Source organism: Pagrus major, chromosome 15, assembly GCF_040436345.1.
Source record: "Pagrus major chromosome 15, Pma_NU_1.0".
Classification (NCBI taxonomy): Eukaryota; Metazoa; Chordata; class Actinopteri; order Spariformes; family Sparidae; genus Pagrus; species Pagrus major.
Genome location: NC_133229.1, coordinates 8,188,491 through 8,215,385, shown reverse-complemented (window position 1 = coordinate 8,215,385; position 26,895 = coordinate 8,188,491). Strand labels below are relative to the sequence as shown.

The 26,895-nt window shown below is 43.2% G+C and overlaps 1 protein-coding gene across 1 annotated transcript; it reads left to right on the top strand.

The window, feature by feature from the left end:
- Positions 1-167: 167 nt before the first annotated feature.
- antxr1d (ANTXR cell adhesion molecule 1d) lies at positions 168-26,853 on the top strand. The gene is made up of 18 exons (XM_073481611.1): positions 168-486; positions 6,939-7,010; positions 7,093-7,164; positions 7,496-7,577; positions 7,979-8,009; positions 8,093-8,166; positions 8,890-8,958; positions 9,049-9,129; positions 9,261-9,321; positions 13,867-13,965; positions 14,374-14,443; positions 17,835-17,913; positions 18,196-18,291; positions 18,375-18,413; positions 19,539-19,637; positions 19,715-19,879; positions 19,970-20,050; positions 25,615-26,853. The coding sequence occupies exons 1-18, from the start codon at positions 338-340 to the stop codon at positions 25,918-25,920; spliced, it is 1,725 nt and encodes a 574-aa protein (XP_073337712.1). The 5' UTR covers positions 168-337; the 3' UTR covers positions 25,921-26,853.
- Positions 26,854-26,895: the final 42 nt, after the last annotated feature.

Here is a 26,895-nt window from a genome sequence, read left to right as displayed (position 1 = left end):
ACAATCTGTAGCTGCTCGCTACTTCTCATGCAGCCTTTTTTTCCTGTGTAAAAGTGGAGTTTTGTGTCTCTCCTCGGGTGTCGCTCCTCTCCTCCATCCTGCCCTGCTCCACTGCCTTTTTTTTTTTTTTTTTTCTTCCTCAGCTGAAAGAGAAGACTTGGAGAGCCAGCCCGGCTTGAACCGAGCAGGACTCCTGTTCTCTGAATGCTTTCAGTCTAACGGGACAGGACACCGAGGAACAAAGCGCACAGACGACCCGGAAAACAGACGCTAGATTGAAAATGTGAAGATCTTTAGCTGTCACAGAGCTGGAGCAGTGAACAGTGACCCGGGAAAGATGGCGAGGACGCAGACTCGCGTGTTCCTCCTCGCCGTGGCTTTGCTGGGAATTTTCTCCCTCGGTGTCTCGGTGAAAGGAGAGCAACAGGAGGAGGAGGAGGAGAGGTCCTGTCAGGGCGCCTTCGACCTCTATTTTGTCTTGGACAAGTGAGTGTCCCATTTTATTTATGGCTTTGTTACTTTCTCATCGCTGCGCATTGCCATGCAACCGCCCAGTTGTTTGGAAACGCGGAGCGCATCAGTCAGATTCACACTCCGCGTTTCTGTTGTTGTAGCGACCCTTAAGAAAAAGTCACCTACAAGTTTAATCTCGTGAATTCTGAAACCTTTTAAACGTCTACTGAACAGCAGTCCTAAATAATTTGTTTCTCGTTGGTCATGAAATCTATTTAAACCCTCATTGTTTATCTTCAAGTGTGTTTTCGTGAAGGTTTAAAACCCTGAGTGTGAAGGAAGCAGGGCGAATCTTTGGGGCATGCTTTTTCTTTTCTCTTCGTCCGGTTCAAAGTGGAGAGGCACGCAGCAGAGTGAGCTGTACCCACGGGATGTGGGATGTGGGCAGGGCGAGCAGGATGGATAGAGTTTCAGGCCGATGACGCCTGCGGACACAGCTGCAGCAGCGGCCCCGCAGCGGTGCTCTGTGGCCCGGCGCTCCTTCAAGCTGTTCTCCTCCTCCTCATCCACTGAGGGCCGATTGTATCCTGAAGCGGACATGTTGTGACGACAGACAGGGTCCATTCTTCATTGTCTCAAGTCTTTTGTTCATTAACACTAAATCTGATTAAGTTGATCTCTTTTTTTTTTTTCATGGAACAAAATCACCGGAAAAAAACAACAACATGACATTTTGGCAGCATTAGACTTTCAGAGGGATGCTTTATAAGTTGTAACTAATATATAAGAATTATTTTTAATTAAAACATTCAAAATTAATTTCAAATTATCAACAGAATCTGAAGAAATAACAGTTTTGACGTTATTAAATAGATGTATTGTGTTGCAGAGATACTGACGCTAGCATGCTAACTAGCTAGCCACAGCCCGTACCTATCCAACATTCCTGTGCTAGTGGTGTAAACAACAACAACAACAACGCTCCGACCTCCCTGTCTGGACCACTAGATGCAGGGCTAACCGAGCTAACTAGCTAACGGCAGTAAAAGTCAGCAGTTACTCTGTTGGTGTGCTGCCCCTTGTTTGTTTTGAGTATGGGAGGCCAATTCTTACGTATTGCACCTTTAACGCTTCATAGATCCCTTATGTTCAACTTAACCTTTAATTCACCAGGATGTCAAACACTTACCCTCCAGAAAAAGGCTGTAAAACACCTCATTATAATTAATTTACTTTTCATGATTTAAACCCCTTCTTAAAGGTGCAGTATGTAGTTTTGGGGAAGAAATTTTAATCAGAAGGGAAAGACGGACTGAAAAACTGTCCTCATTTTCATGCCTGAATAAACAAACTGACCTTAAAGAACAACACAGTTTCATACTGTTTTACTTTGTTGATATTTGGCGGACCCTGCCATCTTTCTAGCTTCAAACAGTGTTCTGGGACCTTATTTTCCTCTGAGAACAGCTTGTTTATTCAGTCATGGAAAAGATAAATATTTCTGAGTTTGTCTTTCTACCTCATTAATACTGTAAATATTACAATTCTGAGTTTAAATTTCTTCTCCAAAACTATATAATGCTCCTTTAAAGTGTGCCTCAAGCTATACTGTGTATAGAAGGTTTTAGGCCAACTGCTGCATCTTTAGAAATGTAACCCAAACCTTGATCTTAGACTTGGGAAAGTGTTTCTTGGGAATGTTGTCTTCATCTGACAGGAGTCAGGGGAGGGTTGACAGGAAATGAGGCATGAGGGAGTGGGGACGACAAACAAAGGTCCCCCAGCCTGATTTAAATCAGAGAGCTTGCAATTACTTACGCCTCTCAGCCACAAAGAGACCCATGACCCTAATTCTGACATTAATACCAACCCTCAGAGAAACCCCACATCTATCTTCATGCCATTTTAACACCTTTATCGCCTGAAACCGAACAGACTTTTCGGCGGCACCAGCAAACGTACTTCAGTCTCACAATAGTAAAATCTTTCAGGCCACATGGTGAGTGAGGATGTTTTCACCACCTTTTCCGGGCTATGTGAGCCTGCCTGTGCAGCAATTACCCATGTGTGACTCCTCTGCGGTCTCACGCTGCTGCTGTTCATAGCAGCTCAGACATTATAATTGACGTTTTTGTTGAATCTCGGCTCCAGTTGCAAGGTGAAATTTAGCACGCGGACACATAACGATCAGACATGTCAAAACATGCGAGAGAGCAGAGAGAGAGAGAGAGAGGTTGAATTGCAATAAAAGGTATGGCTGAATTTGTTGCCCTAACAGGTTGTAATTACAAAATAATAGTGTTTTGAAGAGAGCGGCCGAGTGATTTTGCGGAGCAGCAGTTAAACACTGTGGTGTCGGTGTGTAACATTTGGGAATACGGTGAGGTAATGGTTTTAAAAAGCTCCTCTGTCCTCAGTTGATCCGAGCTGTGAGGTGGGCACGCTGAGTGACATTTCACTTCGGTTCCAACACGTTTCGTGATCTTTTTCTGACGTCCACGGCAAACATCTGTCAGCCTCTCTTCAGTCTTTACCCTTTGCTTCAAAAAGTTTAGGAGGAGCCCGGGGAGCGTGGCATGTTCCGCATGGCCAAACCTCTGGTACGCCTCTGTTTGTTTGACTGTCTGGACCTGCATGTTTCAGCAAGCCTTCAGGAGGCCTCTGCTCTTTTCCCCCCGAGATGGTACCGACTTGTTGCCTGTTTTTCAGATCTTAAATGCCACGCAGTGACCTAATCTGATGCTCCAGCATCCGATAAAATCATTCGGGGATGTTTTTACATGTCTACACTGGCGCTCATCCCTTCACTTTGTTGTCTTCATCGTCCAGAAGATTATGATGCACGCTGAGCTGAGAATGTGTGTGCAGAGTGAACATTAGTAAAAATCAAAGCACTATCTGCTCCATGCATTCCTACACTCCATGTCTGACCGGCACCAAATACCAGGCTACATTTTTCCTCTGGATCTGGTTTTGCCCACAAATAGAATAATAGGTGTTGTGTGTGATGGCTGGGTTCTGAACAGAGGTTTGTTTTCACTGGTCCAAGTGCTCGCAGAGAAAAGGAGATCCTGCCCTGGTATTATGCAAACTGTGGAGGTAGAACGGTGAAGACTCGCTACTGAATATGTTGGATGATGGCAGTGATTTTGGATTTGTAGCGAAAGCAGTAAAGATGTAGTGTTTACAGTACATGAAGTAGCTTTATAAATCTGCTGAGAATCAGAGTTTTCATAATATGTGCAAAATTTTAAACAAAGCTGCAACGATTAGTTGATTAATCAATCAAAAAAAATTAGTTGGCAACTATTTTGATGATTGTTTAATCACTTTTTCAAGAAAAACATGTCACACATTTGCTAGTTCCAGCTTCTTAAACGTAAAGATTTGCTGCTTTCTTTGTCATTTATGACTGTAAGTGAAGAGTTGTTGGGTTTTGGACTGTTGGTCCAGTGAAGACGTCACTTTGTGCTCTGGGAAACTATGAAGAGCATTTCTCACACTTTTTTTTTTTTTGACATTTTATAGACTAAAAATTAAACGGTTGGTTGAAGCCCTAATTTAAAACCTGTTAAATTCACTCACAGCGTCAAGAGGTATTATTTTTATAAGTGATCAATCTCTCAACCATTTTATCTGATTAATTAGATAACATTTAATTCAAAACCTGTCAGAAAATAATGAAAAATGCTCAGAGGCCGAGGTAATATTTCCAAATACTTTGTTTAATCTTTGTTTAAACAGAAATACTGCAAAGCTTTGCATGTAACAAGCTGGATGATATTTAATTAACTGATGAATCTGTCATTTCCACACAGAAAAGGTCTAATGATACTAATAAGGTCGACTCCTCCTCAGTCATTCATACACATGGTAAACAATATAAGGGTAATCCAGTTAGGGCTGTATTGAACTTCGATACTATCAAGTATTGAAAAATGTCTTGTCATTCGATACCAGAATTTCAATATCTAAGAAGTTAATATCATCAGCGTCATTGAGCCAGTAGTCTTGTTTTGCCAAGATCTTATAGTGCTGGGGATCGGCTGTCTTGAGGCATGCAGGAAAAATACTTGGTTACACCCAGACACGGGCTCGCCATGTGTAATGTAATCTTTTGTGAAAACAGATTTCATAAAATTGGTATGAAAAAAGCATCATTCAGGAATCGGTGTCGAAGTCAAGGTATCGCTGTCGGTACCAAGTCTGGTGGGTGCGTCTCAGTCTGATGAAAATAACACTTGCAAGAATGTATTATTTTTGCTGTGTTTTTAGACACTGTCTGTGCTGCACACTGGATTTAGACTGAGCGTTTGTTGTGTATCAGTGTGAATTCTAAGATTAAGTTATCAAGATTGTTTCATCAAAGCTGGAAATGGGCTCCCCGAGGGGACCATGTCTGACTTGCAGGGAAGAGGATAAGTGGAGCAAGTGACTGGTTAAATGAGAGGCACAAAGGAGCCATCGTCTAACCAGCTCAGACTTTCACTCAGTTTATGACCCTGTTACACACACACACACACACACACACACACACACACACTCATAGCCTCTCTGAGTTTGGTGTAGAAGCTGTTTGATGTTGCACTCCTCAATAGACACTCACACTCACATTTACCCCCCGCTGAGTGTTACTTCTGTGTCCCGCTGTTGTTCATGTCACAGCCTTTTCACGCTCTAGACCCCCAACCTGTTGTTAGACTGGCTGTGCTCGCTGGGACCATCTGTTCCCACACACACACACACACACACACACACATGCACGCTTATAAACACAGATACTACATACACACAGGCCAGCTGCCTGCTACATGGTCCCTGCTAGAGGCAGACTGCTACATCTGTCCCTGTCTAACCTCAACCCTCTGGCCCAGCAGCAATTAGCCCCCATTAGCAGCCCCCTGGGACTGAGCTTCATTAAGGAGACTGTCATGGACACAGCAGCGTGTAGCAGGCTAACCGGCAGCTCTCACCGCTGACAGGTTACTGTCCGAAGTAATGGAATGTGACTGAGTGGTCGCAGGAATGTCCTCGAATGTGGAGGAGGTGAACCGTCGCGTTGTTCCTGAAACACATCTGCTTGTGGACATGCACTTGCATCATATAACATTATCTTTGAATCACATCCTATGAAAAGTGACGGCCATAGCTGTCACCTGTTTTCTTTTAAGGTTAAGCTAGGGTTAAATCATTATAGTATTAATATATAGATAAGGTTTTAGTCACAGGTTTGCCCGCTTTGGCAAATACAAGTCTACAGCCATGTATCTCTGAGGCCACACACAGTGATGGTTTAAGTTAAGCTAAATGCTAAAATCAGATACTAACAATGATACTGCTAACATGCAAATGTTTAGCATGGTGGTGTTTGTGTGTGTTGTATCTAAGCTTTGTACTTGTAAAAAAAGAGATTTTCAAATTGAAAGCATTTAAGAGTAGGCTAGCATACATAGTATGTTGAGTGTGCTATGCTAGCATCTCTGTGAGGCACAGCAATGCTTTGAGGTAAAAGCTAAAAAACATTAGCTATTGTCACATACTAAAAACTATGTTTATAGGGTAATATGTTATATTCATCATCAGTCTTCCATCATAGTTTGTGTTAGCATCATGTGAGAGCATGTTAACATTTGCTATAATTCGCACCAAATTTAAATGACGCTCCATTCACAAGTTGTTGAGGCATTTCCCTTAAAGCCAAAAAGGTAAATCTCATGGTGCCACTAGAGGAAAAGTAGCCCAGGCCTATCTTATCGATTAGCATGCTAGCACTGGCTAATTAGCACTAAATACAAAATACAGTTTAGGCTGATGGGAATGTCATGTTTTTGAAGTATCACAATCTAAGTACTGAAGCTATGCTATGTTAGCAGCACTATGAGGCTTAAAGGCACAGCAACATGTTAGCATGCTAACACTTGCCAAGCACTGAACACAAAATTAGCTGAAGTTAAGGGGATTGTCATTAGTTTTTAACTTTGGACACTAAATATATAAATAATATAGATAAATAAATTAAAAAATGGTATCCCATTGACGACACTAGATTGAATGTAGTGATCCTCAAAGTTATTTCAGTTCATCCTCTGGGGAACAGGAATGTCTGTACCAAATTTTATGGACATCCATCCCATAGTTCTGGAGACATTTCACTCAAAACCCAAAAAGTTGACTTCATGTTGGAAGTACACAAAACATCAGGGGACTCTAAAGTCAGTAGCCATCATGGTCATGGTCATCATCCCTACAGCATGTAGATGATAACTGACATAGTTTCAGTCACATTTTTAACTCATCAGACACAAAACATTTATCTGTTTATTTCTGTATAAATAAGCTCAAACTTCACTGGAGAGCTGGCCATGTTTCTCAGTGATCCTGCATTCAATTAAATAAAATGGTATTGGCTGTGGTTGATGATAATTACTCATCCGTGGCAACATCCCATTTCTTCCATATAAGGTTGTGTTTTTGCTCTCTGTCAGATCTGGAAGTGTGAAGCATCACTGGATAGAGATTTACTCCTTTGTGCACCAGCTGGCAGAGAAGTTTATCAGGTAAAAGCCGAATTAGTCATTCAAGAATTTGGGTGTTTTCTGTGTTTTCCTGCGTTAATGTAAAACAAATGTGTGTTTGCAGCCCCATGCTGCGAATGTCCTTCATCGTCTTCTCCACTCGAGGAAACATCATCATGAAGCTGACTGAGAACAGGTAAGACCAACAGCTGGATCTTTCCCTCCCTGTTGTTCTACACTGCACTGGCAGACATGTCTTCTCCTGTTGTGTTTATTTTTTTACTTCTGGAAAATTTGATTTTCTGGACAGATTTTCTCGCAACTCGAAATTTAATTGCATACAAATTTCATCCAGCTTCAGGGAGCCCATGAATACAAAGCACTGCATTCAGTCCACTGAGGACGACTTTGGCAGAGGTTGAACCTTGGATGCTACTTGAGCCACACAATTAGTTGCGAGCCCTTTTCCCTGAGAGCAGCTTTCTTCCAGTGTATTTTATCAGGCTGTGTCTCTGTTTACCCTTCAGGGAGGCCATCGATGAAGGCTTAAGGGCGCTGCAAAAGGTTATCCCTGGAGGAGACACGTTTATGAACTTAGGCCTGGAGATGGTAAGTATGAGCCTGAGGACCCAGCACATTGGTAATGCCAGTCTAAATCACTCTAGCTTATTCTGGAAAATATTGACTGAGGATCAACTGAGCCTGGCAGCTGGATCCACAACTAATTAGATCAGTATGAGGAGTGGCTCAGACCCCGAATGATTTTCTCACAGATCTTTCATCCAATCAGGTGAAGGAAAGATTGATGCACTTGAAAATCTTCACTCATAAATCGCTCTTGATATGACACGTCTCAAGTGAATGCATACTGACCACCCTGAGTATGTGCTGGCTTTGAAACAACATCAGTATATTCACACCCAGTGTAGGCTATTGCATTATCTGAAATGGGGGTAAATAAATCAATAAACCAGTTCATATCTTTACGAACACTTTCTTTGCAATTGCAGGCTAATACCCAGATTTATCAAGAGAAGTACGGTAAGCGCCGTCTAATATTCTCATCACATTAGCCCACGTGTGATGCATTGTCTCAGAGAACATGAACGTTTTGTGTTCTGCAGGAACGGCCAGCGTTATCATCGCTCTGACCGACGGAGAGCTGAATGAGTGGCAGTTTGACACAGCTCAGCGAGAGGTAAGACGTGTTGTCAAGTACGGGGGTTGGAGGGGGTTAGACAAAATACTGACTAACTAACTTTATTAATGCTCTTCGTGATTTATATAGTTTTTTAGACTGTTTAATGATTAATGCATGACTCCAGACTCCAATCTTTAACACTGGGTTGCACTGGTGCGTTTTCATAAACGTGCATCAGCACATAATTTAAGGTTCTCCCAATAATACATTTTAATTGAATTTCTTGTCACATTATGTGAATGATTTTAAACAGGGCCGAAGGTGCAAATAACTGCACAATACACTCGAACAAGAGAATGTGATCACCGCAGATATATTTTGACGGGCTACACTTTTTTAAATCAGACGTACCAAAATTTAGGCACAACGAAAAAAGATTTTTGGAGTGCGTGTGCGACCAGAACAGCCGCACCCTGGAGCCCCGTGAGACGACTTGCCTTTTTTGGTGCTCCATCAGTTGTTTGACGTGACTTAAAAGGTTCAAGATGCACTACTTTATTTTCCCAGAATTTGCTTTGCTCACTAATTCCTGTGGGCTTTTTATTTTGGTTCCTGGGACTATTATTGAAAGTACTCATTGTCGGATTCCTTTCAGAGCTGACAATTGCTGCTAATCTGTTTTACAAATTGTTTTCTATCTCCTGTCTGGTACTTATACTGTGGACTGAGACCGAGTCTGATGTGTTTTGGGGGAGAGTTTTATCTGTTGTTTTCTGGCAGGCGCAGAGGGCCAGGTCTATGGGAGCCATTGTTTACTGTGTAGGAGTCAAGGAATTCAACCAGACCCAGGTAGGATCCACCGAAGGATATTGAAGATGATGCAAATACATCAAAACGGAAATATGATTATTTTCTTTCTGTGGCTGTTTGTTTTTCAAGCTTGCGACTATTGCAGACACTATGGAACACGTGTTTCCTGTGTGGGGAGGCTTCCAGGCCCTCAGGGGAATCATTGACTCGGTATGACATGTACATACCACATGTTAACTCACACAAACACTCACCCACACACAGAGAGACACACACAAAATTGTATTATGTAATTAAATTGTCTTGTGACTCTGTTTTTTCCTTTTCCTTTTGTCTCTCAGATCATCAAGAAGTCCTGCATAGAGATCCTGGCGGCAGAGCCGTCGAGCGTGTGCGCAGGAGGTAAGAGGTGTGAGGGGCCGAGGCTTCCCCCTCCTCGTTAGGACACTGGGCCGTCCCGGTGTGCGATTGTGTCAGATGACAGTCATCTAAAGCCTCTGGAGTGGAACATGAGGTTGAGTAATTGCATGGACGCTCATGACCGCGGAGTGACAGAGAGCGTATTGTCATTCACGGCCGGGGGAAATTAGCATAGCCGCTTCAGCGCAGCGTGTGTGCAAAAAATAGGAGGGGGGGGTGCATGGGTGTTGGTCAGAGGAATTAGCTGTGAATCATTAAGCATGGCTGCGTCTCTGGCCTAGTTTGCCACTTCATATATGTTAAAATGGCTCTTTCAAGACTGTACTTCTTCCAACCTCTTCTGCCATGTCCAGCTCTGCTGCTTCTGGACAGTTTAGGCAGTCGGAGAGAGGATAGGAACTAAGGGAGACGATGAGAGAGAGCTTTTATGTGTAGCCAGCAGGATGGATGAGTTTTGACATGACCTTATTAGGACTCACTTAAGAGAGTGCATTTGCAGCCGCGCTACCAAGACAACCAGTGGAGATTAGCATCCATTATGGGATATGAAGGAGGGGAGAGGATATGGAGAGAGGAGAGGAGTGAAAATGTTGTCTTGAGAGGACAACAGTGAGGCAGGAATGATAAAGAATCACATGTTATAATTAGACTCTCTGATCTGGTGCCAGAGCTCGAGTGTGTCAGCTGACGTGTGCCCAAATATCCTCCAACAGCCTCATTTATTATTCGATTGATGAGCTGCATAATGGTCAGTGAACTAAGAAACCAAGGACCCACTTTAACCAAGACTTGATTCTGGCCTAATTAATGAAGGGCAGAGACTGTAATGTGCTGAGCACGTGCCTATTGTGCACTGTGTTCCCCTTTGTTTCGACATGATGCGTCTTATTTTAGACATCCAGTGCTTCCTTCCTATGTTTTACATTTTTCTGTGGAGAAATAAAAGGCTCTTTTTCCCCTCACTGAAAACATATTGTTTTTAGTATAATGTGATATAATGTTGTTGTCAAGCACTTGTCACAATTTAGCAAAGAGTTTGCTTTTATTTTGAAATGCAAGACTGTGGACAGGGTTTGAATATAACCATCATCCATCCATCCTGGTGCATTTATATTCAGGCATATACTGACATATTACATAGGTATTGTGACAGTCTGTCTCTCTGCCTGCATGTAGTCACGTACCGTACATGCTTCACACCAACACACACATCTTCCAGCACATGTACACACACGTCCCTCACATTGATGTGAAGTGACCAGACCGAGCTGCCTGCAAACAGGCCATCAGACTGGACAGTGAACGTTGGGCCACACTATCCGACATGACAGCACCGATTCCCCTCACACACACACGCACGCACACGCACACACACACACACACACACACAGTGAGAGTTGGGCCTTAGATCTAACATGACAGCAGAGATTGCTGCTTTCATTAACGCCTGACCCTTTCCTCCCCGTCGTCCCGTCCTCCCGTGGCCCCTCCCTGCCCTTCACTGTCCCGTCGCACTAACGTGATTGAAGAGCCGCCGTTCGGACAAGCCGTACCCCATTTTTCTCCACGCGCACAACACACACGTGCACACACGTGTACATGTGTTATAGTCGCGCACAGACACACATTCAGACAATCCTTGTCAAGCGTTCAGGTGTAGATGTAAATGGACATGTGGCCACAGAAAGCAGAGAGGAGCAGCACATGTGTTGTACATGTCAGCAGGGCACCACCAGTCCCTGCCCACCATGTGTCTGACAGCACTGACCTTTTAGCCCATCAAGCCTCAGTGTGTGTGTGTGTGTGTGTGTGTGTGTCAGGGTGTGTGAAGAAGATGTTCAGAAAACTAGGGCTGCAACCAAGGATTCTTCTATTATTGATTAATCTGCCAGTTATATTCACTATTAATTGATTAATTGTTAAATCCATAAAATGTCAAATTTGAAAATTGCTCAGTAAGTTCTAGGGTGTGCTTCAGGGCTGATAACTGATTTTTGGAACTGATATACATTTGCAGTAAACGTATATAACTTTAGGTACTAGTTACTTTGCAGATTTAGAATATTCAGTGTTGATAGGCTATGACTTGTGACGTGTAACCAATCAAATAGAGTCAAATAGAGGCATCAGAGCCAAAGTAGGACGTTGTAAAATTAATTATTTTATCAATAATTGGACACAAAAATCACAGAATCACTGAATATCAGCCCTGATAATCTGTCATGCTGATAATTGGCCTATGGTCTAATTGTTTGTCCAGCCAACAGTCAAAAACCAAAGACTCATCATTTACTATCATTAATGACAAAGAGAGGCAGCAATCCTCACATTTAAGAGGCTGGAACCAGAAAATGTTTGACATTTTTGCTTGAAAAATTACTTAAAAGATAAATAAATTATCAAAATAAATTAGTTAGCAACAATTTTTTTTAGTTGCTAACCCTAATCGATTAATTGACTAATTGTTGCAGCTCTATTGAAAACCAACAGAGTTAGGGTTATTTTACAATGATTACTTTTAGCAAACATTTTGTTTTTTGAAATATTCAAAATGACTTAAGATTTACTATTTATGAATGAACGAATAAGATTATTTTCTGATAGATGTCAAACTGTTACATGTTGTAATGTAGTGTACTGCTTCACTGCTGGAGGAAATAATGCAGAGCCATAGGGAATTTTCTACCTTTTTAAAAATAAGCCAAGAATTAGTCTCAAAATCAGTCACTGAAGAAATATCCGCCATGTACCATTTCCACACCGAGTCGTGTTTTTGGGCATGTGCTCATGCACTCTGTCACAGTCGCAGCTCATGCTATTTGATGCTAACATTGTGTGAAAGGGGCCGGACTGCTAAAGCAGCCATGGCACCGAGTGAGTGCTGGGAATAATTAGTGCTGAGGCCTCTAATTAAGTTGCACATTGTTGAGGTTGCAAACCACCACAAACCACATAAACTATCAATTAATGTGAAAGTTAATGCAATCCAAGTTATCTAATGTGATATGGTATAGTCGTGATTTATTTCTCCGGTTGTTGTGGTCGTGTTTTACAGTGAAATGAGGGCAGGGGGATGGAGAGGACGTAGGGTGTGGTTAACAGTAAATGATTAGGCTGTGTGTGTGTGTGTGTGTGTGTGTGTGTGTGTGTGTGTGTGTGTGTGTACACATGTAGAATCTGAGTGTAGCTGAGGAAATGACATGAGCAGTACTGACAAGTTGCAAGTCATTGAACATCTGTAAATAAACAGGACGCGGTCGGATGAGGTCGGCTGTGTGCAGGAAGTTAGGAATTTGACTTTTATCTGAGGTTTTATCTCTCTGAGGTTGGATAAGTGCACTGTCTGCACACATTAAGGTGTAATGCATTTAATACCTGCATATGTAATGTATACAACTTATCCCTGTTCTGTGAGAGCCCAATTTTAATTTCCGTCTGTCCTGTGCATCACCACATTTCCTCCTGGATCTGCTCCAGCTGCACTCTTCAACATTTTACGCAGCATCTGTAAACATGTAAAGCCGTGCAGCAGAAGAACGAAAAGTGGTGTTTGTTTTTTCTCCTCTCAGCTCCGCCCTTGTTTATGTATCTGTGTTTATGGCTTTTCATAGCAGCATGTCTGACCTTTAAGGAAACACTGTCACATATACACCGCGTGATGATTTTACCCAGTGATCTTCACGCTGGAGCTTTAAATGTTAAAGGTGTGGCAAATGCTAAAGGAAACCTTGGTCCACAGCCAGAAACCACACACACACACACACACACACACACACACACAAGCTTGTTCAAACACATGCATGCACACATTCATGTATGCACATCCTGACATGCAGACGCTTTCACATTCCTCATAAAAACATAGAGGTAGTCACGCATACTGTACGTACACCAGTTTGTTTTTATCATCACACACACACACACACACACACACACACACACACACACACACACACACACGTGCTAATGGCGCCATAGGTAAGGTCAGACCTACTTTGACAGTGCCGCGCTGTTGTCAGCCCTGCAGGCATGTTTTTAAGCAAGTGTTTCTTCCTCGCTCTCTAACATATGCTGGGTAGCAGCCACATAGACACTGCAGCATATGCTGGCAAGCTTCTGTCAGTGCGCTTTAACAGGGCCTGGGGGAGACTAAAGGTCAAAGACACACACACACATACGCACACACCTTCTGGCTACTGCACAGCACATATTTGTGAATAGCAGCACTTTTAGCATTAGCACCATTGGAGCTTATTACGGCCTATCCACAAGTACACGCACAAGCTCACAGATATAAACAAGCAGTAATGGGGCGTGCACACATTTCTGCTGCTTAACATGAGCACATCAGAGAGAGGGGAAGGCGGTCAGCACTGGCCATGATGGTTCACCAGAAATTCTGTTTGACTTCAAACTAAAATAGGAGGCTAATTTTGACCTCTTATATGCCCCAGATTTTCTAAACATAGCAGAAAATATGTGATCGTGTCTCTAATGGTGCCTGCACTCTTCTCGTTTTTGTCCCAGAGAGTTTCCAGGTGGTGGTGAGAGGCAATGGGTTTCTCCATGCCAGAAACATTGACCAGGTCCTCTGCAGCTTCAAACTGAATGATACACACTCTGTGGGTAAGTCCTGCAAACTTGCACAAGCGACACACACAAAAGAGCAGGATGTGTTCTGCAGAGCTTGGCAGGATCAACATCTCTGTTAAAGTGACTATCAGAAGCTGTTAGGCAAAAGGTTGTGTCAGTGATTTATCTTGTTTAGGACTTCCTGCTTGTGTTTATTCCCTTGAGAATATTTCACTCTGGAAAATACAAACTAATAGTTATCATCAGAACACTTAACTCTAATGGATTCATTTGTTCTGAATGCTTCTTATTAAATCAGATTGCTTTAATGGATTAATCATTATACTGTAATGTATCATGAGATTCTGGTTTGGCTTGTGCATTGAAGAGGAATGTGGAAACCGTGCCGGAGTTGTTAAAATGTCCATGACATAAAGTCTGATTTTGTTTTTCCCTGTGCAGATGAGAGACCAGCTGGAATAGAAGACACCTTCCTGCTCTGTCCTGCTCCTGTCGTGGAGGAGGTTGGGAGGTAAGCTGCACATCTCATTTAGCTCTCGCTGCCGTTTCACCCCCACACTGTTTCTCAGTTATCACTCCAGTTGCCAAACTCTCCATATTCAGCTGTAACACCCTGAGCCCAGATATTTGCCAGCTGCACACAAGTTTGTTGTGGACACAGAAGACTGCCGTCCTTGAACAAATTAGGGCCAAAGTCATTGAGTGTCTGTGATCAATCAGTGTTTGTCACAGCTAACGAAGCCAGACACCAATCACAAGGGGACAACAGGAGTAGAGCCCAGGAACACGACTTAATGAGAGCCTGCTGGAGAGGACCTTCGCAACCGTGTCTGTGTATTTGCGTGTGTGTGTGATGTATCCCAATCTCTGTCTGACACTTTGGGAGAGCGAAAGTGTGAGTGGAGTCGGCGGGGCAGTGTAAAGTTTCCTCCGAGGGCTTCCAGCTTTGCTCCCGGTGATTCAGAGCAGAAGTTTCTTGCGGGGCAGACAGAGCGATGCTGTGGGCTGAGCTCGGAGACGACCGAGGCCCGGCAGCCTTCCCGTCCCCGCTGCCTGCAGTCCTGTGCATAATTATACACTCCAGCCGGCGGCCTCAGACACCTCCCAGTCATCATCTGTCTTGTTGCTGTCACTCAGATTTCTAGCGTGATTTGAGCTTGTCTTGTCCGCCAGTTAGAAGTACTGCTTTGATGGGGAAGTACTGCTCAGAGATGAGGGAAAAAATACATTTTGTTTTCACGCTGTGGCAGCAGGGAGATTTAAGAGTCTGTCTCACACAGTATATTTTACTCACACGTGTTATAACGGATGTGGAATTTTAATTGTTACTCACAGTCTTGAGGGATTGACCAAAAAGACAGAATTAGAATCAGTAAAACAATTCACCTAATTCACAACCCAGCGAATATTCGGTCCTTACGTCTGCCAGTCAGGTTGTGCTGCTCCTCCTGAGAGCAGGGCAGAACAGGGGGCATCATTACACACTGCAATGGTGCCTGAAGGAGGCGTCCCTCCGTGTAACAGAAGCCCATTAGAGCCGAGTCAACACTGCCTAACACCCTGAGTGCCTCTAAAGAGGAAGTCAGCTGTGAATGGCTGAAGGGCCCAGAGGAGGCCAACAGCTGGCTGATGAGTTCTGGGCTGCGATGCAATAACGTGTGGATGGAAAAATGTAGTTAAACCAAAGTGCCACTGTGCAGCTGGACAGGTGTTTGTGACATATAATGATTTCCTGTGTGACCTGTCGCAGACCAAATTAGTGATGTTTGTAGTAATGTCATCAAAATCCTCCTCCTCATTAGATCACCAGATTTATCACCATGAAAACACATCATGATTAAGTAGAGCTGCAACGATTAGTCGATTGATTGACAGGTCAATCAAAAGAAAATAAATTGCCAACTGTTTGGATAATAGTTTCGATAATTTTTCAAGTAAAATTGTCAAACGGGCTGGTTCCAGCTTCTTAAAGCAACATTATGTAACTTTTTTACCTTAAAATAACAGTTTCAAAATCACTGTGATGGTGCAGTGTCTCGTAACAAGGTGAATGGTGTCTTCCACAATGAATGCATTAATCATTTAGTCTATAAAATGTCAATAAAATTCAAAAATGCTCATCACAATTTCCCAGAAACTAAAGTCAACATTTTCAAATTTCTTTTATTGTCCAACCATCAGTCCAAATCCCAAAGACTCTTAATATTCTATCATAAATGACAAAGTGTAGCAGAAAATCCTCACATGTAAAGCAACATTATGTAGTAATTGTCATGTAGGTGCTAACTACAAACAAAACTCATTACGTCGTAACAATGTTATGTGTTGAAAACAAGTAGACGTGTATGTAACGGTGTGATCTACCCTCTCACTGAAGTTACATAGTGCGGAAACAAGGGACGGGGGGACAGAGTGGCTGAGACAGAGACACCATTCACCCTGTTACAAGACACTGCACCATCAACATGATTTTAAAGCTGTTATTTTAAGTTAAAAAAAAAGTTACATAATGTTGCTTTAATCAATAATGAAAATAATCATGCTGCAGTCCTCAAAAGCACCCTTACATTTCAGATCACATTATACTGTAGGTGCTGTAACTGCTTCCTGTTTTTGGGTTGAAAAAATAAAAGTCTTGAGGTCTTGGGGACTCTTCCTGCTCCACGCAAGTCTTATCACATGTAATGAAGTCATTGACGCTGCTGTCACACAAATCTATGTTGACTGGGAACCTTCCGGATGCAGCTCCCCCTCCCTCACACACACACACACACACACACACACACACACACACACACACACACACACACAGGGCAAAGACATATATAGTGGGCAGATTGATGATTGATAGGGGCTGAGATCTCTCTGTCAGAGAGGGGCTGATAGCACCGCGTCCCCTGCCTGCCTGAAAGGAGGGCTGACCGTATCATGAGGAAGGGGGGTCGGGGGGGCAGAAAAGGGAGGAAAGAAGTCAAAGGAAAGATGAGTGGCACCTGCACCGCCAATTTCCTCCTCCGAAGTCAGTGTCAGCATGAGTTATGAGACGGGCTACAGAGGATACGGGGGGGGGGGCGAAAACAGACTCAGTGATGGAGGAAGTGAAGCGGGGGTCTCGGAGGGGAGGGACGGTGCTGAAGGGATGTAGGACAGGAAAGGCACTCCTCCTACCATCCCCCCGCTCTCTCTCTGTTTCCTCTACTCCCTCCCACCCTGCAGTGACCTCCTCCCCCTTGTCGCCCCCCTCCTCAAATCCAGACCCAGAGCTCAAAGCCCCCCTTGTCTGAGCCCCCCAACCCCCGGACCATAAGAACAGCACAAGAAGCCTTTCTCCATTCTTTTCCGAGCCTGTAACTACAATCCAGCTGTCTGCATTTTCAACCCTCATCCGCCTGTTTGGCTCTTGTTTTTCTTCATACTTCTTAAAAGCCTCATGAATAACCTGTCAGCGCCGTCCTCTCCGCTAACTCAACCCTGTTGCTTCCATCAACACCACCATCCCGTCATCATCCCAACCAAAAACTACACACTGCTCCCGTCCCCGCCCGGCCTATCTTGGTGGAGCTATCAGCGCTGAATACTGGAGAATAAGAAGCCATTTAGCTGTCTGTGGTTTCCACATTAGAGGTCTGGGTCTGATCCAAACAGAAGAGATTCCTGCTGTGGGTGGAGAACTCCCTGACCTCTTTAAAGGCTTTAGCTTTGTGTCTATGTCAGCATGTTTTTGCTTATAAAGCAGCAAGTACGGACAAAGCGGATTGGAGGAATGTGTCTGACACCTCGGGCGAGCTTCGAACGGTAGTCCTGAAACCAAATCATGAATGTGTGCGCACAAGCAGATGTGCGCTCAAGTGTGTGATGTGTGTGTCAGATGATCAGATGGGTCATGAGTTCATGTTTTGCAGGGTGATCTACCTGCAGGTGAGCATGAACGAGGGGCTCTCCTACATCACCAGCTCTGTTCACATCACTACTACTGAATGTGTGAGTACATCCTGTGTGTGTATACTCTGCATTATCACAACAACTCACTGTGATATTTCCCTCTGGCATGCTGCCTTATTTGAACAAACTTCCCTTCAACCTTCTTATTTTCTCTCGGTTCTCCAGTCTTCTTCTTCTCTCCTTCCTCTCTGAGGTCTCCTCTGTTGTGTCTGTTCATCAGAGGAGGCTGTGAGTACTTCCGCTTTTCATTTTCACCTTTTTCTCGCCTCTTGTTTTTTAGTTCGGTTTGATCTGAATCCACTCGTTGTGTGTTTTGTGTAGTTTGACGGCACCATTGTGCTCATATCGTTGCTGGTGGTGTTCCTGCTGTTGGGTCTGCTGCTCATGTGGTGGTTCTGGCCTCTCTGCTGCACTGTGGTAAGTTTGAACTTCAGACTTCAGTATTTGTGATTATGGTTATTTCTTTGATTATATTTTGATTATTATATTTTTTTCTTCAGGTGATCAAAGAACCTCCACCACCTCCTCCTCCAGAACCAGTAAGACTTCTTTTCTCACCTGAGTTTGAACCGTTCTGAGCATTTGGACCAAAAATAAACACCCAGCTGGAAGCAAAAAATTGAATTTTTTCCATGACCTGAGAGAGCATTACCAAAGTGTGCATGTCATACTCTCACAAGTTGTTGTGCATTGTGCAATGACCTCTGTTGATGACGCATCCTTAACTGCAATTGCTACTCCCAAAACTGTGGAAACATGGGCTGGTTTGCTACATAGCACCACACTTGTACTTCACTTGAGTATTCCCATTTTCTGCTACTGTATACTTTCACTCCACCACATTTTGGAGGCAACTTTGGACCGCATTTTTCACTTATTATTGGTAACTGGATAAAAAAACACTGGTTCCAATAATCAGAAAAATGCAGAATATCAAATATCACCAGGCTGATAACCCAAAGTGTATGGTATACATATACACATGTTAATATATGTGTATTGCTTTTACTTTTTGATACTTAAGTAAATTTATTGCTAGAAAATTACTTTTGATACATAAAAAATGCTCCATGGAACTTTCACTTTTGTTGATTCTGGTGGCCCCTGTGGACAAAATGAAACAAAGTAGACTGTTTTAGTGCCGTACCACCAGACGACAGAGCAGCTTCTTTTCTCAGGCTTTGAGACCTTCATCCTAAGCACTCTGCCATTCAATAAATAAATAAATAAATAGTTAACATTTTATGATTTATCTGACCTGGATAAATCGGAATCCGGCCCAGTGACAGGCTTTAAAAATATCTGTAATACATATTCAGAAATAGCCAATCTCCCCACTGATGACCTTGTTTGCTTATTTAGCTCGTATAGAGGCATCAGTGTTAAACTGAGACTGTTTCATAACCAGATAAAAACTCCTTGTAGTACGTTTAAGTACATTTTATATCAGATATTTAAGAATTTTTCTAAAATGCTTTTCCTATTGGTGACTTTTACTTCCACCAAAGTAATTTTTTTTTTTCTATATAAATATCTATATCTATATCTTTGCTTTTACTCAAGTATGACTTTTGGGTACTTCTTACCCCACTGGTGTTATTATTGATAGTCGTGTATGTTTGGGAGAATATGAACTGCGCCATGTAACAGAGTCTCTCTCTAAGGAATCAGATGATGAGGACGGGATGCCCAAGAAGAGGTGGCCCACAGTGGATGCATCCTACTATGGAGGAAGAGGAGTGGGTGGCATCAAACGCATGGAGGTACGCATGCGCACACACACACACTCGCACATTTTCAGCGTTTAAAAGGACATACATGTTAATGAGGCTTTTCTCAGGTGAGATGGGGGGAGAAGGGGTCCACTGAGGAAGGTGCGAAGTTGGACAAACCCAAAAATGCTGTTGTAAAGATGCCAGAGCAGGAATTTGAACCGTGGGAGCCCAAGCCTCGGAAACCACCCCGTCGTGCCCCACAGCAGAATAGGTGGTACTCACCCATCAAGGTTAGTCTTATAGTTTGATTAATATTGAAGGTGGTGTCTTGATTCCTTTTATTTGACATGTCTTTTATCATCCATGTTTTACTCCTCCAGGGGAAGCTAGATGCTCTGTGGGCTCTGTTCAGGAGAGGATACGACCAGGTATCGCTGATGAGACCAGTTCCTGGAGATCAGGTGAGCCGGCCCCACCACTACATTTACATTTCATTTTTATCTTCACCTTTAAAACAAGAAGAGAAAATCCCGTGTTCAGCAAACAGGCTAAATGACTGATACCAAGCTATAATTTGGTAATTATGTGTAATTTCAGGGATTGCTCTGTGGGTAACAGCCACTTAAAAGCTTTTTACGAGCAGCTTGGATGGTACAGAAGGTTCCAGCGTGGTTTATGTGGACAATTGGGCATCTGCATTCTGTTTTTTCTGTCCGTCACATCGCTTAAAGACAACGTGTGTCGGTGAGCAGCGTGGACGGCTTCAACACAGCAGCTCAGTGCTGATTTTCTACACACACAGAGAATCAATGAGCTACTGATACCGCTCTCTCCGTCAAAGCTTCCATTGTGTAGGAGTACTGTACTCTTCTGTCCTCGCCCTGTTATTCCCTGTGACTCCCAGAAAATGACTTCTGCAGTTTCTGTTATGACTTTGAAGGGATGATTAAGGCTTTTTTCTTGGCGTCTTGTAAAAATCCTGCTGCAAATTTTAATGTGCCGTATTTATACTGGTCACCTTCAAAAAGTCCTAAATCATGACATCACCAGACAAGTGTGTGTGAGAGCAGAGCAGCCCCTGTTATCTAACCTTGACCCCCCCTTGTATGGCGTCCCATAACCCCACAGACATGTTTTCATCATCATACCGGTTGTCATGGTGAAACATCTGCTCCGTTGTAAATGGTTTCATTGTCGCCTCTCGTAGCCGAGGCCGTATCGCCGTGAAATTTATTGATTTGTTCTCTGAATGGCGTGATTCATCTTTCTCTTTTGATTCATGTTAACAGTGCGAGTGTGAGTGTGTGCGGCTGCTGGATCTGGAGTCCATAAAATTGGTCATCGTCGCTGGTTTCATCTCTTCTTTCCATGTTGGAACTTTTTTTTTTGAAAGCGGAACAATTCATCTCTGTCATCAGGACAGAGGTTTCTGGAGTCTTTGTCAGGCACTTGGTTCACAGAGCCGCTCAACAATGACCCCTACAACTCCCTTCACGAGCCATTAACTGCGGAAAATAAAACGCTACTTCTCGCATGGAAAGAAAGGAGAGGAAAGAAATCCACTTTTGTTGCCATATCGGACATGAAAGACGACAATCATTTGACACGTTGACAAAAGCCAGGCGCAGATTTACATTCTCAACATGAGTTCCTCGCAGTGGTAACGTCAAACATCTCTGCAGAAGCAAGAAACCGCAGCTGGATGACAAACAGCTGAGCAGAATTACAAAAAGCACAGCGATGACTATTAGGATCTGACTCCCTGATGCAGATTGTTAACCAGCAGCTCGGGAGGAGCTCGTCCTGCTTTCTCCCCACATTACTCCTACCTCACTGCCTCTGCAAACGGCCATCAGCGGGCTGCCAGTTTCTGCCACGCTCCCTGTTCGCATTTGATCTCTCCCTGCTGTGTGTGCGTGTCACTGTAACGTGTGTGTCAGCTCTCCCGAGCGAGCGTCACACAAACAGATGGGGAGTTGAAAGGCCACGAGCCATATTGTGACAGAAGAGATTCCCTTCTTTTGTCCCCAGAGCTGATGGCACCGATGGCCTCGTCGCTCGGCACAGAGCGGACCAGAGGGCGGCCACCGTCCCTCCGTCCTCACACATGGGCGGCACAAACGAGCACAGCGGCGCCTCCCCTTCTTCACCCTCTATTAGGATTAGTTCACCCAAATTTGAAAACAGTGGTATCTAGCTATGCAGACAAAAAACAAGTTACAAAGTGCTTTACAAAGACATAAAAACAGGAGAAGTTACAGACAAATGATAAAAAACAGTACAAAATTATACAAATAAACAAATAAAACAAGCCGACCCCAAATGTGCTTTAAAAGTATCATTAAAAATTTGAAATCCATTCTTAAACTTACAGGTTACCAATGTAGAGATGCTGCAGTAGGTATTATTTGCATCCTTCCATTGGAATTCATGATAAGTCCTGCTGCAGCATTTCAAACGAAAGTTTGGAAAGTTTGTATTGACTGAGACAGGAATACAAATACTGAATCACAGTAATCTAAACGGATGTAATGAAGGCGTGTATGACAGATTACAGATTCTTAGTGGATAACAAAGGCCTAATTTTTCACATAACTAAGGTTTAACTTAGCTTCTGAGATATCTCTCCCCTGTATCACACAGTTATTTACCATTACACTGACATTTTTAAATGAAAAAAAAAGAAAGAAAAATGCTTAGATTTTGAATAGCGTTATTTGGTGATTATGGCAAGTGTTGTCGTTTCCTGGTTTTAAACGCTGCATTACAGTGAAGTGATGTGACTTCCTGAACTTATCAGACTGTTCTATTTGTTCTTTGTCATTTTATCCACATTTTAATGAATATTTATCAGAAGTCTCATTGTAACGATATTTTGTACCAATAGTCATCCCTACAGTTGCATAATTGATATCCAGGTGCTGTGCAGGATCTCTTTAATTGGCATTTTTAAAATATTTTTAAAATAGAAAAAGCTAAAAGAATCTCAGATCTAAAACTAAATTTAAATTTTGATATGTTCCTAAAGGACTATTCATTAAAAAAAAAAAAATACACACATACATTTTCCTTTACATGACAAATATAAATAGCTAAAAATATACATCTAAAAATGCATTCTGCCTAGTGTACTCCTTTTATTTTATCCATCCCTGGGTATTTGGTCAAAAATATCAGGATATTTGATTTTGTCATGTGTTTTCTAAGTGATTTAAAAATATCACGATACAGTATATACAGTATATATTGTGTATCATAGCCTAAAAATATTGTAATATTATTTTAAGCAAATACGATTGTTATTATTATTATTATATTATTTTAAGGCCATACTGTCACAATAACCAGAAAACCAGTGACTACTATCTACATGTCTAGATACCACTCGATGTAATAAATGGCTTTTGTGTAATTTGGGTAAACTGACCCTTTAATAGCCGGTCCCCCTGTTCATGATCCATTATCCTGACACTACAAGTGTTCCCTGTTTCAGAGCAGCATATGTAGTCTATGAAATGTGTTAAGTACACACGGAGCGTTTTCCTTTTCAAGTGGATCGCTGTAATGTCATGCGAGGTGACAGGCAGAGCTGTCAGGTCAGATGTGTGTCTCCGCTCTCTCTTCTTTCTCCTGTTTTCTTTACTATAATGGTGACAAATGTGTGTGTGTGTGTGTGTGTGTGTGTGTGTGTGTGTGTGTGTGTGTGTGTGTGTGTGTGTGCGTCAGTTCCCTGTAAACGGCCACAAAGTATCTGACTGTTGGGTGTCTGTTTGTGAGAGGAGGGCAAAGTCTTGGGGCTCAGAGAGAAGAAACTGAGGCGAGACAGAGGATGGGGTGTGAAGAGGGATGCTGGAGGTGTTTCAGGGTTTTGTTTTTTTCCTAAAAAGGAGTCGAGGGTTTGAAGTAAACAATCGCCGAGAGAGGAAGCAGGCAGTGACAGACATCACAGCCAAAGGGGCACACAGGGAGGCTGACCATCACATGTGAGACACTGCTGACCTCTCACACAGGCCATCTATGTGCATCATCTACTTAAAATCCAAAAACTTCCTCTTTCGCCACCTTTCTGCTGCTCTTTTCACCACCAATCCTACGTTTTTCTCGGTGCTCTCTTGCTGCCAGACCCCTAACCTTTCTCTCCCTGTGTTATTCATGGGGCCGAGGTTTCATTCAGGCCATATGTTCTGGCGGAGGCATGCTTACAGTCACATACACACACACACACAAACACACTCATATTCATGAGCTTGTGTTCTCATTGTGTCCATATGCTGTCTCTGGTGTTGTGCTGCTGCTCTGCTGCTCACAAACTGGCCCTTTCACCGCAGCCCCAGCGACAAGACTGAAGCAGTCAACCCCCACCTCGCCCAACCGGGCTCCCCCACCAATCAATTACAGACCCCCTGACACACAAACACACACACAATGGCCCCCCTGAGTCACAAAGCTACTGCTGCTGGGGTCCTCTTATTGGCCCCTGTGTGACTTTAGGGCCTCTCTGTTTAATAAGGTGTTATAATCAGACCACCAAGGGTCTGTGACACAGAGACCTACTCTCCATCCCTCACACACTGACTGAGCAAGACAGGTGTGTGTGTGTGTGTGTGTGTGTGTGTGTGTGTGTGTGTGTGTGTATGTGTGTATGTGTGTGTGTGTGTGTCTGCACAAGGATGCAGAGAACAGAGAGGGAAAGCCATCAATGAGAACAATAAGAGAAGCGTTCCATTCTCCCGGACTAGTAAATTATGTTAAACGCCAAGAGGCCTCTGTTAACTATTGTGGGGATATTGAAATCCTCTCTTTACATTCCAACAAGTCGAGCACATTAGAGACATAAACCACTTTCTGTTCTGCATCAAGAGAGGCCGAGTCACAGCAGAGGCTCCTTCAGAAGAGGAGGGGAAATGGGGAAAGCTGCAGACTGTAGAAAGTGTGTGTGCTTGTGTGTGTGTGTGTGTGTGTGTGTGTGTGTGTGTGTGTGTGTGTGTGTGTGATAACTTTGTCGGTGCCCGTCTTCGCCTGCATCACAGCTATTGTAGTGCAGGTGTGGACAGAAGACAGAAGCAGCTCTGTGTGCCCTCCGGGAGCCTCGAACACACACGCCTCTGTCAGCAGAGCCGGGCAGAGACTCACACAAACCACGCTGGCTCGTAGATCTTAGGAGGTCATTGATTTTGCACTAAGACCCATTTTAATCTGTATTCTGTCTTGAAACGATGATGCAACGTTTCGGTTTAAAGGGACAGTCAACCCCAAAATCAACATTTAATGATATTTATCCACCCAGATTGTTTTGGTGTGAGCTGCAGAATTTTGGAGACATAGCCTGCCTTCCTTCAAATATAATGGAACTAGATGGCTGTCGGCTCACAGTGCTCAACGCGGCAAATAAATAAATATATTCATTTAACAAACTAAATGGCAAACTCTCTCCAGAAATAATGATAGTTACTCAAGATGATCCACAGACCTTGTTGTGTGCAAGTAAAGGAACGAAAGTTTAATGGCATCCTAGGTTGAGCTGTAACGTTATTTAGCTTAGTTAGCTTAGTTAGACAGCCTTCTTATTCATGGTTAGATGCACACTTGAGCAGCTCTGTGAACTCATATGCATTTTTGATTTTGGGGTGAACTGTCCCTTTAAAGGTGCAATATGTTACAATTCATAGTCAAAAAAATTGGAAGGCAGCATACCACCAGAGTAACCGCTAACTGCTACAGTTAGTAGCTGCCTTGGCTAGTTAGCTCAGTTAGCTGTGCAGCTAGCGCTTCCAACTGGGAGCTCAAGGATCAGAGGATTGTTAGCGTCGACACCTCTAGCACAGGAGCTTTGGACCGGGACGAGCTGGGGATAGCTGGTTAGCATGCTTACATCAGTAGATAGCTCTGCAACATAACTCATGGACATCATAATGTCAAATCTGCTGTTTGTTCACATTCTGTGGATGTTTTTAGTTAACTTTTCAACTAAAACTCTTACATATTGTCCCTTTAACCTTCATCCCTTTGCTTGTGTGTCTTGCAGGGTCGCTGTATTAATTTCCAACGGGTCAAAAATGGAGAGTCTACCCCTAACAACCGGGCTCCACCTCGCACACACCACTCTCCCTCACCTCCTCCTCCTCCATCTCCTCCTCCTGAGCCAGCCGAAGAGCGACCTCTGGTCTCCAACTCTGTCCCCCGTACGAAGCCTCCGTCGAGGGGGCCCCGCACCACGCCGCCCTCCCGCGCACCCCCTTCCGTGCTCCAACCCCCTCCGGGTCCACCCCCAGCTCGCGCACCCCCTGGGCCCCGAGCACCCCCGCCGTCTCGACCCCCACCCAGGCTCTGATGATGAAGAGAAGGCCTCCGACAAACAACTGATACATCGAGTCATCCCATAAAAAAAACACCACCTCCTTTCACCCCAAAGACTGAGACAGCAGAGAGGCGTCAAATCTTAAAAGGCCGGAGCTCTGACTGAAGCTCGGTGCTTTGTTGCTGGACAGCAAAAAATATTTATCTGATGTCAGAATCAGCTACTGAGTTTCATCACAGATAACACTTTTATAGGAACACCATAAACATTATAGAAAAGACAAGCATGTAGTTACTTGATTAAGCCTGTATGTACAATATTAGACGTCATGTTGACTTGAGCGGTAAGAGGAAGTGCAATCCTTTGTGGGAATTCAACAAAAAGGATTTATATGTTGTTGTAAGTTAAGATTGTGACAATTTGAGAATGAGTGACAGTAAATATACCTGTTAACTTTGAGTTGGTAGAGAGTAGAGACTCATAAAGCTGAGTGAGGATGTGAAATTACAGCATGTAGTGAAAGATAACAATGTTGGTTATGTTGGTTGTGGTTTTTAAACATACATTATCTTAGGTTGCTACAAATCAGACTCATAGATCATTTTACCAAAGAATCTTTTTCTAGATCCGACTTAAAATTTAGTGTCAAAGTTCAGTGATCTCATTGCAACTGCAGGGCAGTTTCTCCATAGTTTATTTATTATAACACAAGCCCTGTCTGCATCTGTTTCCTGTTTAGTATCAGCTGGGTTTCTGGGTTTTTTAAATCTTTGAGGAAGGGGAAGACGAAGGTGGATGTAAGGAAGGAAGCATTCTGATGCGCCTTCAAGTGAAAGATTGCATTGAAAATGTATCTTCAGGGTTCTCCTGTATACTGCATTTACTGACTGAAATGATCGTTTGCATTATTTCTTTATTAACAACCTTTTGTGTCTGTCTACAATAAACAAAATGGGTTTTTTTTAATGTGCTGCCTGGCGGTGATTTCTTTCGTGGTTATTAAAAGTG

Excerpts from the sequence above, each read along its gene's own strand:
- antxr1d (XM_073481611.1), top strand. The coding sequence starts at position 338 with ATGGCGAGGACGCAGACTCGCGTGTTCCTCCTCGCCGTGGCTTTGCTG. Across the intron at positions 7,165-7,495 it reads ATGAAGCTGACTGAGAACAG|GGAGGCCATCGATGAAGGCT; the intron begins GTAAGACCAACA and ends TTTACCCTTCAG. Across the intron at positions 7,578-7,978 it reads TGAACTTAGGCCTGGAGATG|GCTAATACCCAGATTTATCA; the intron begins GTAAGTATGAGC and ends TTGCAATTGCAG.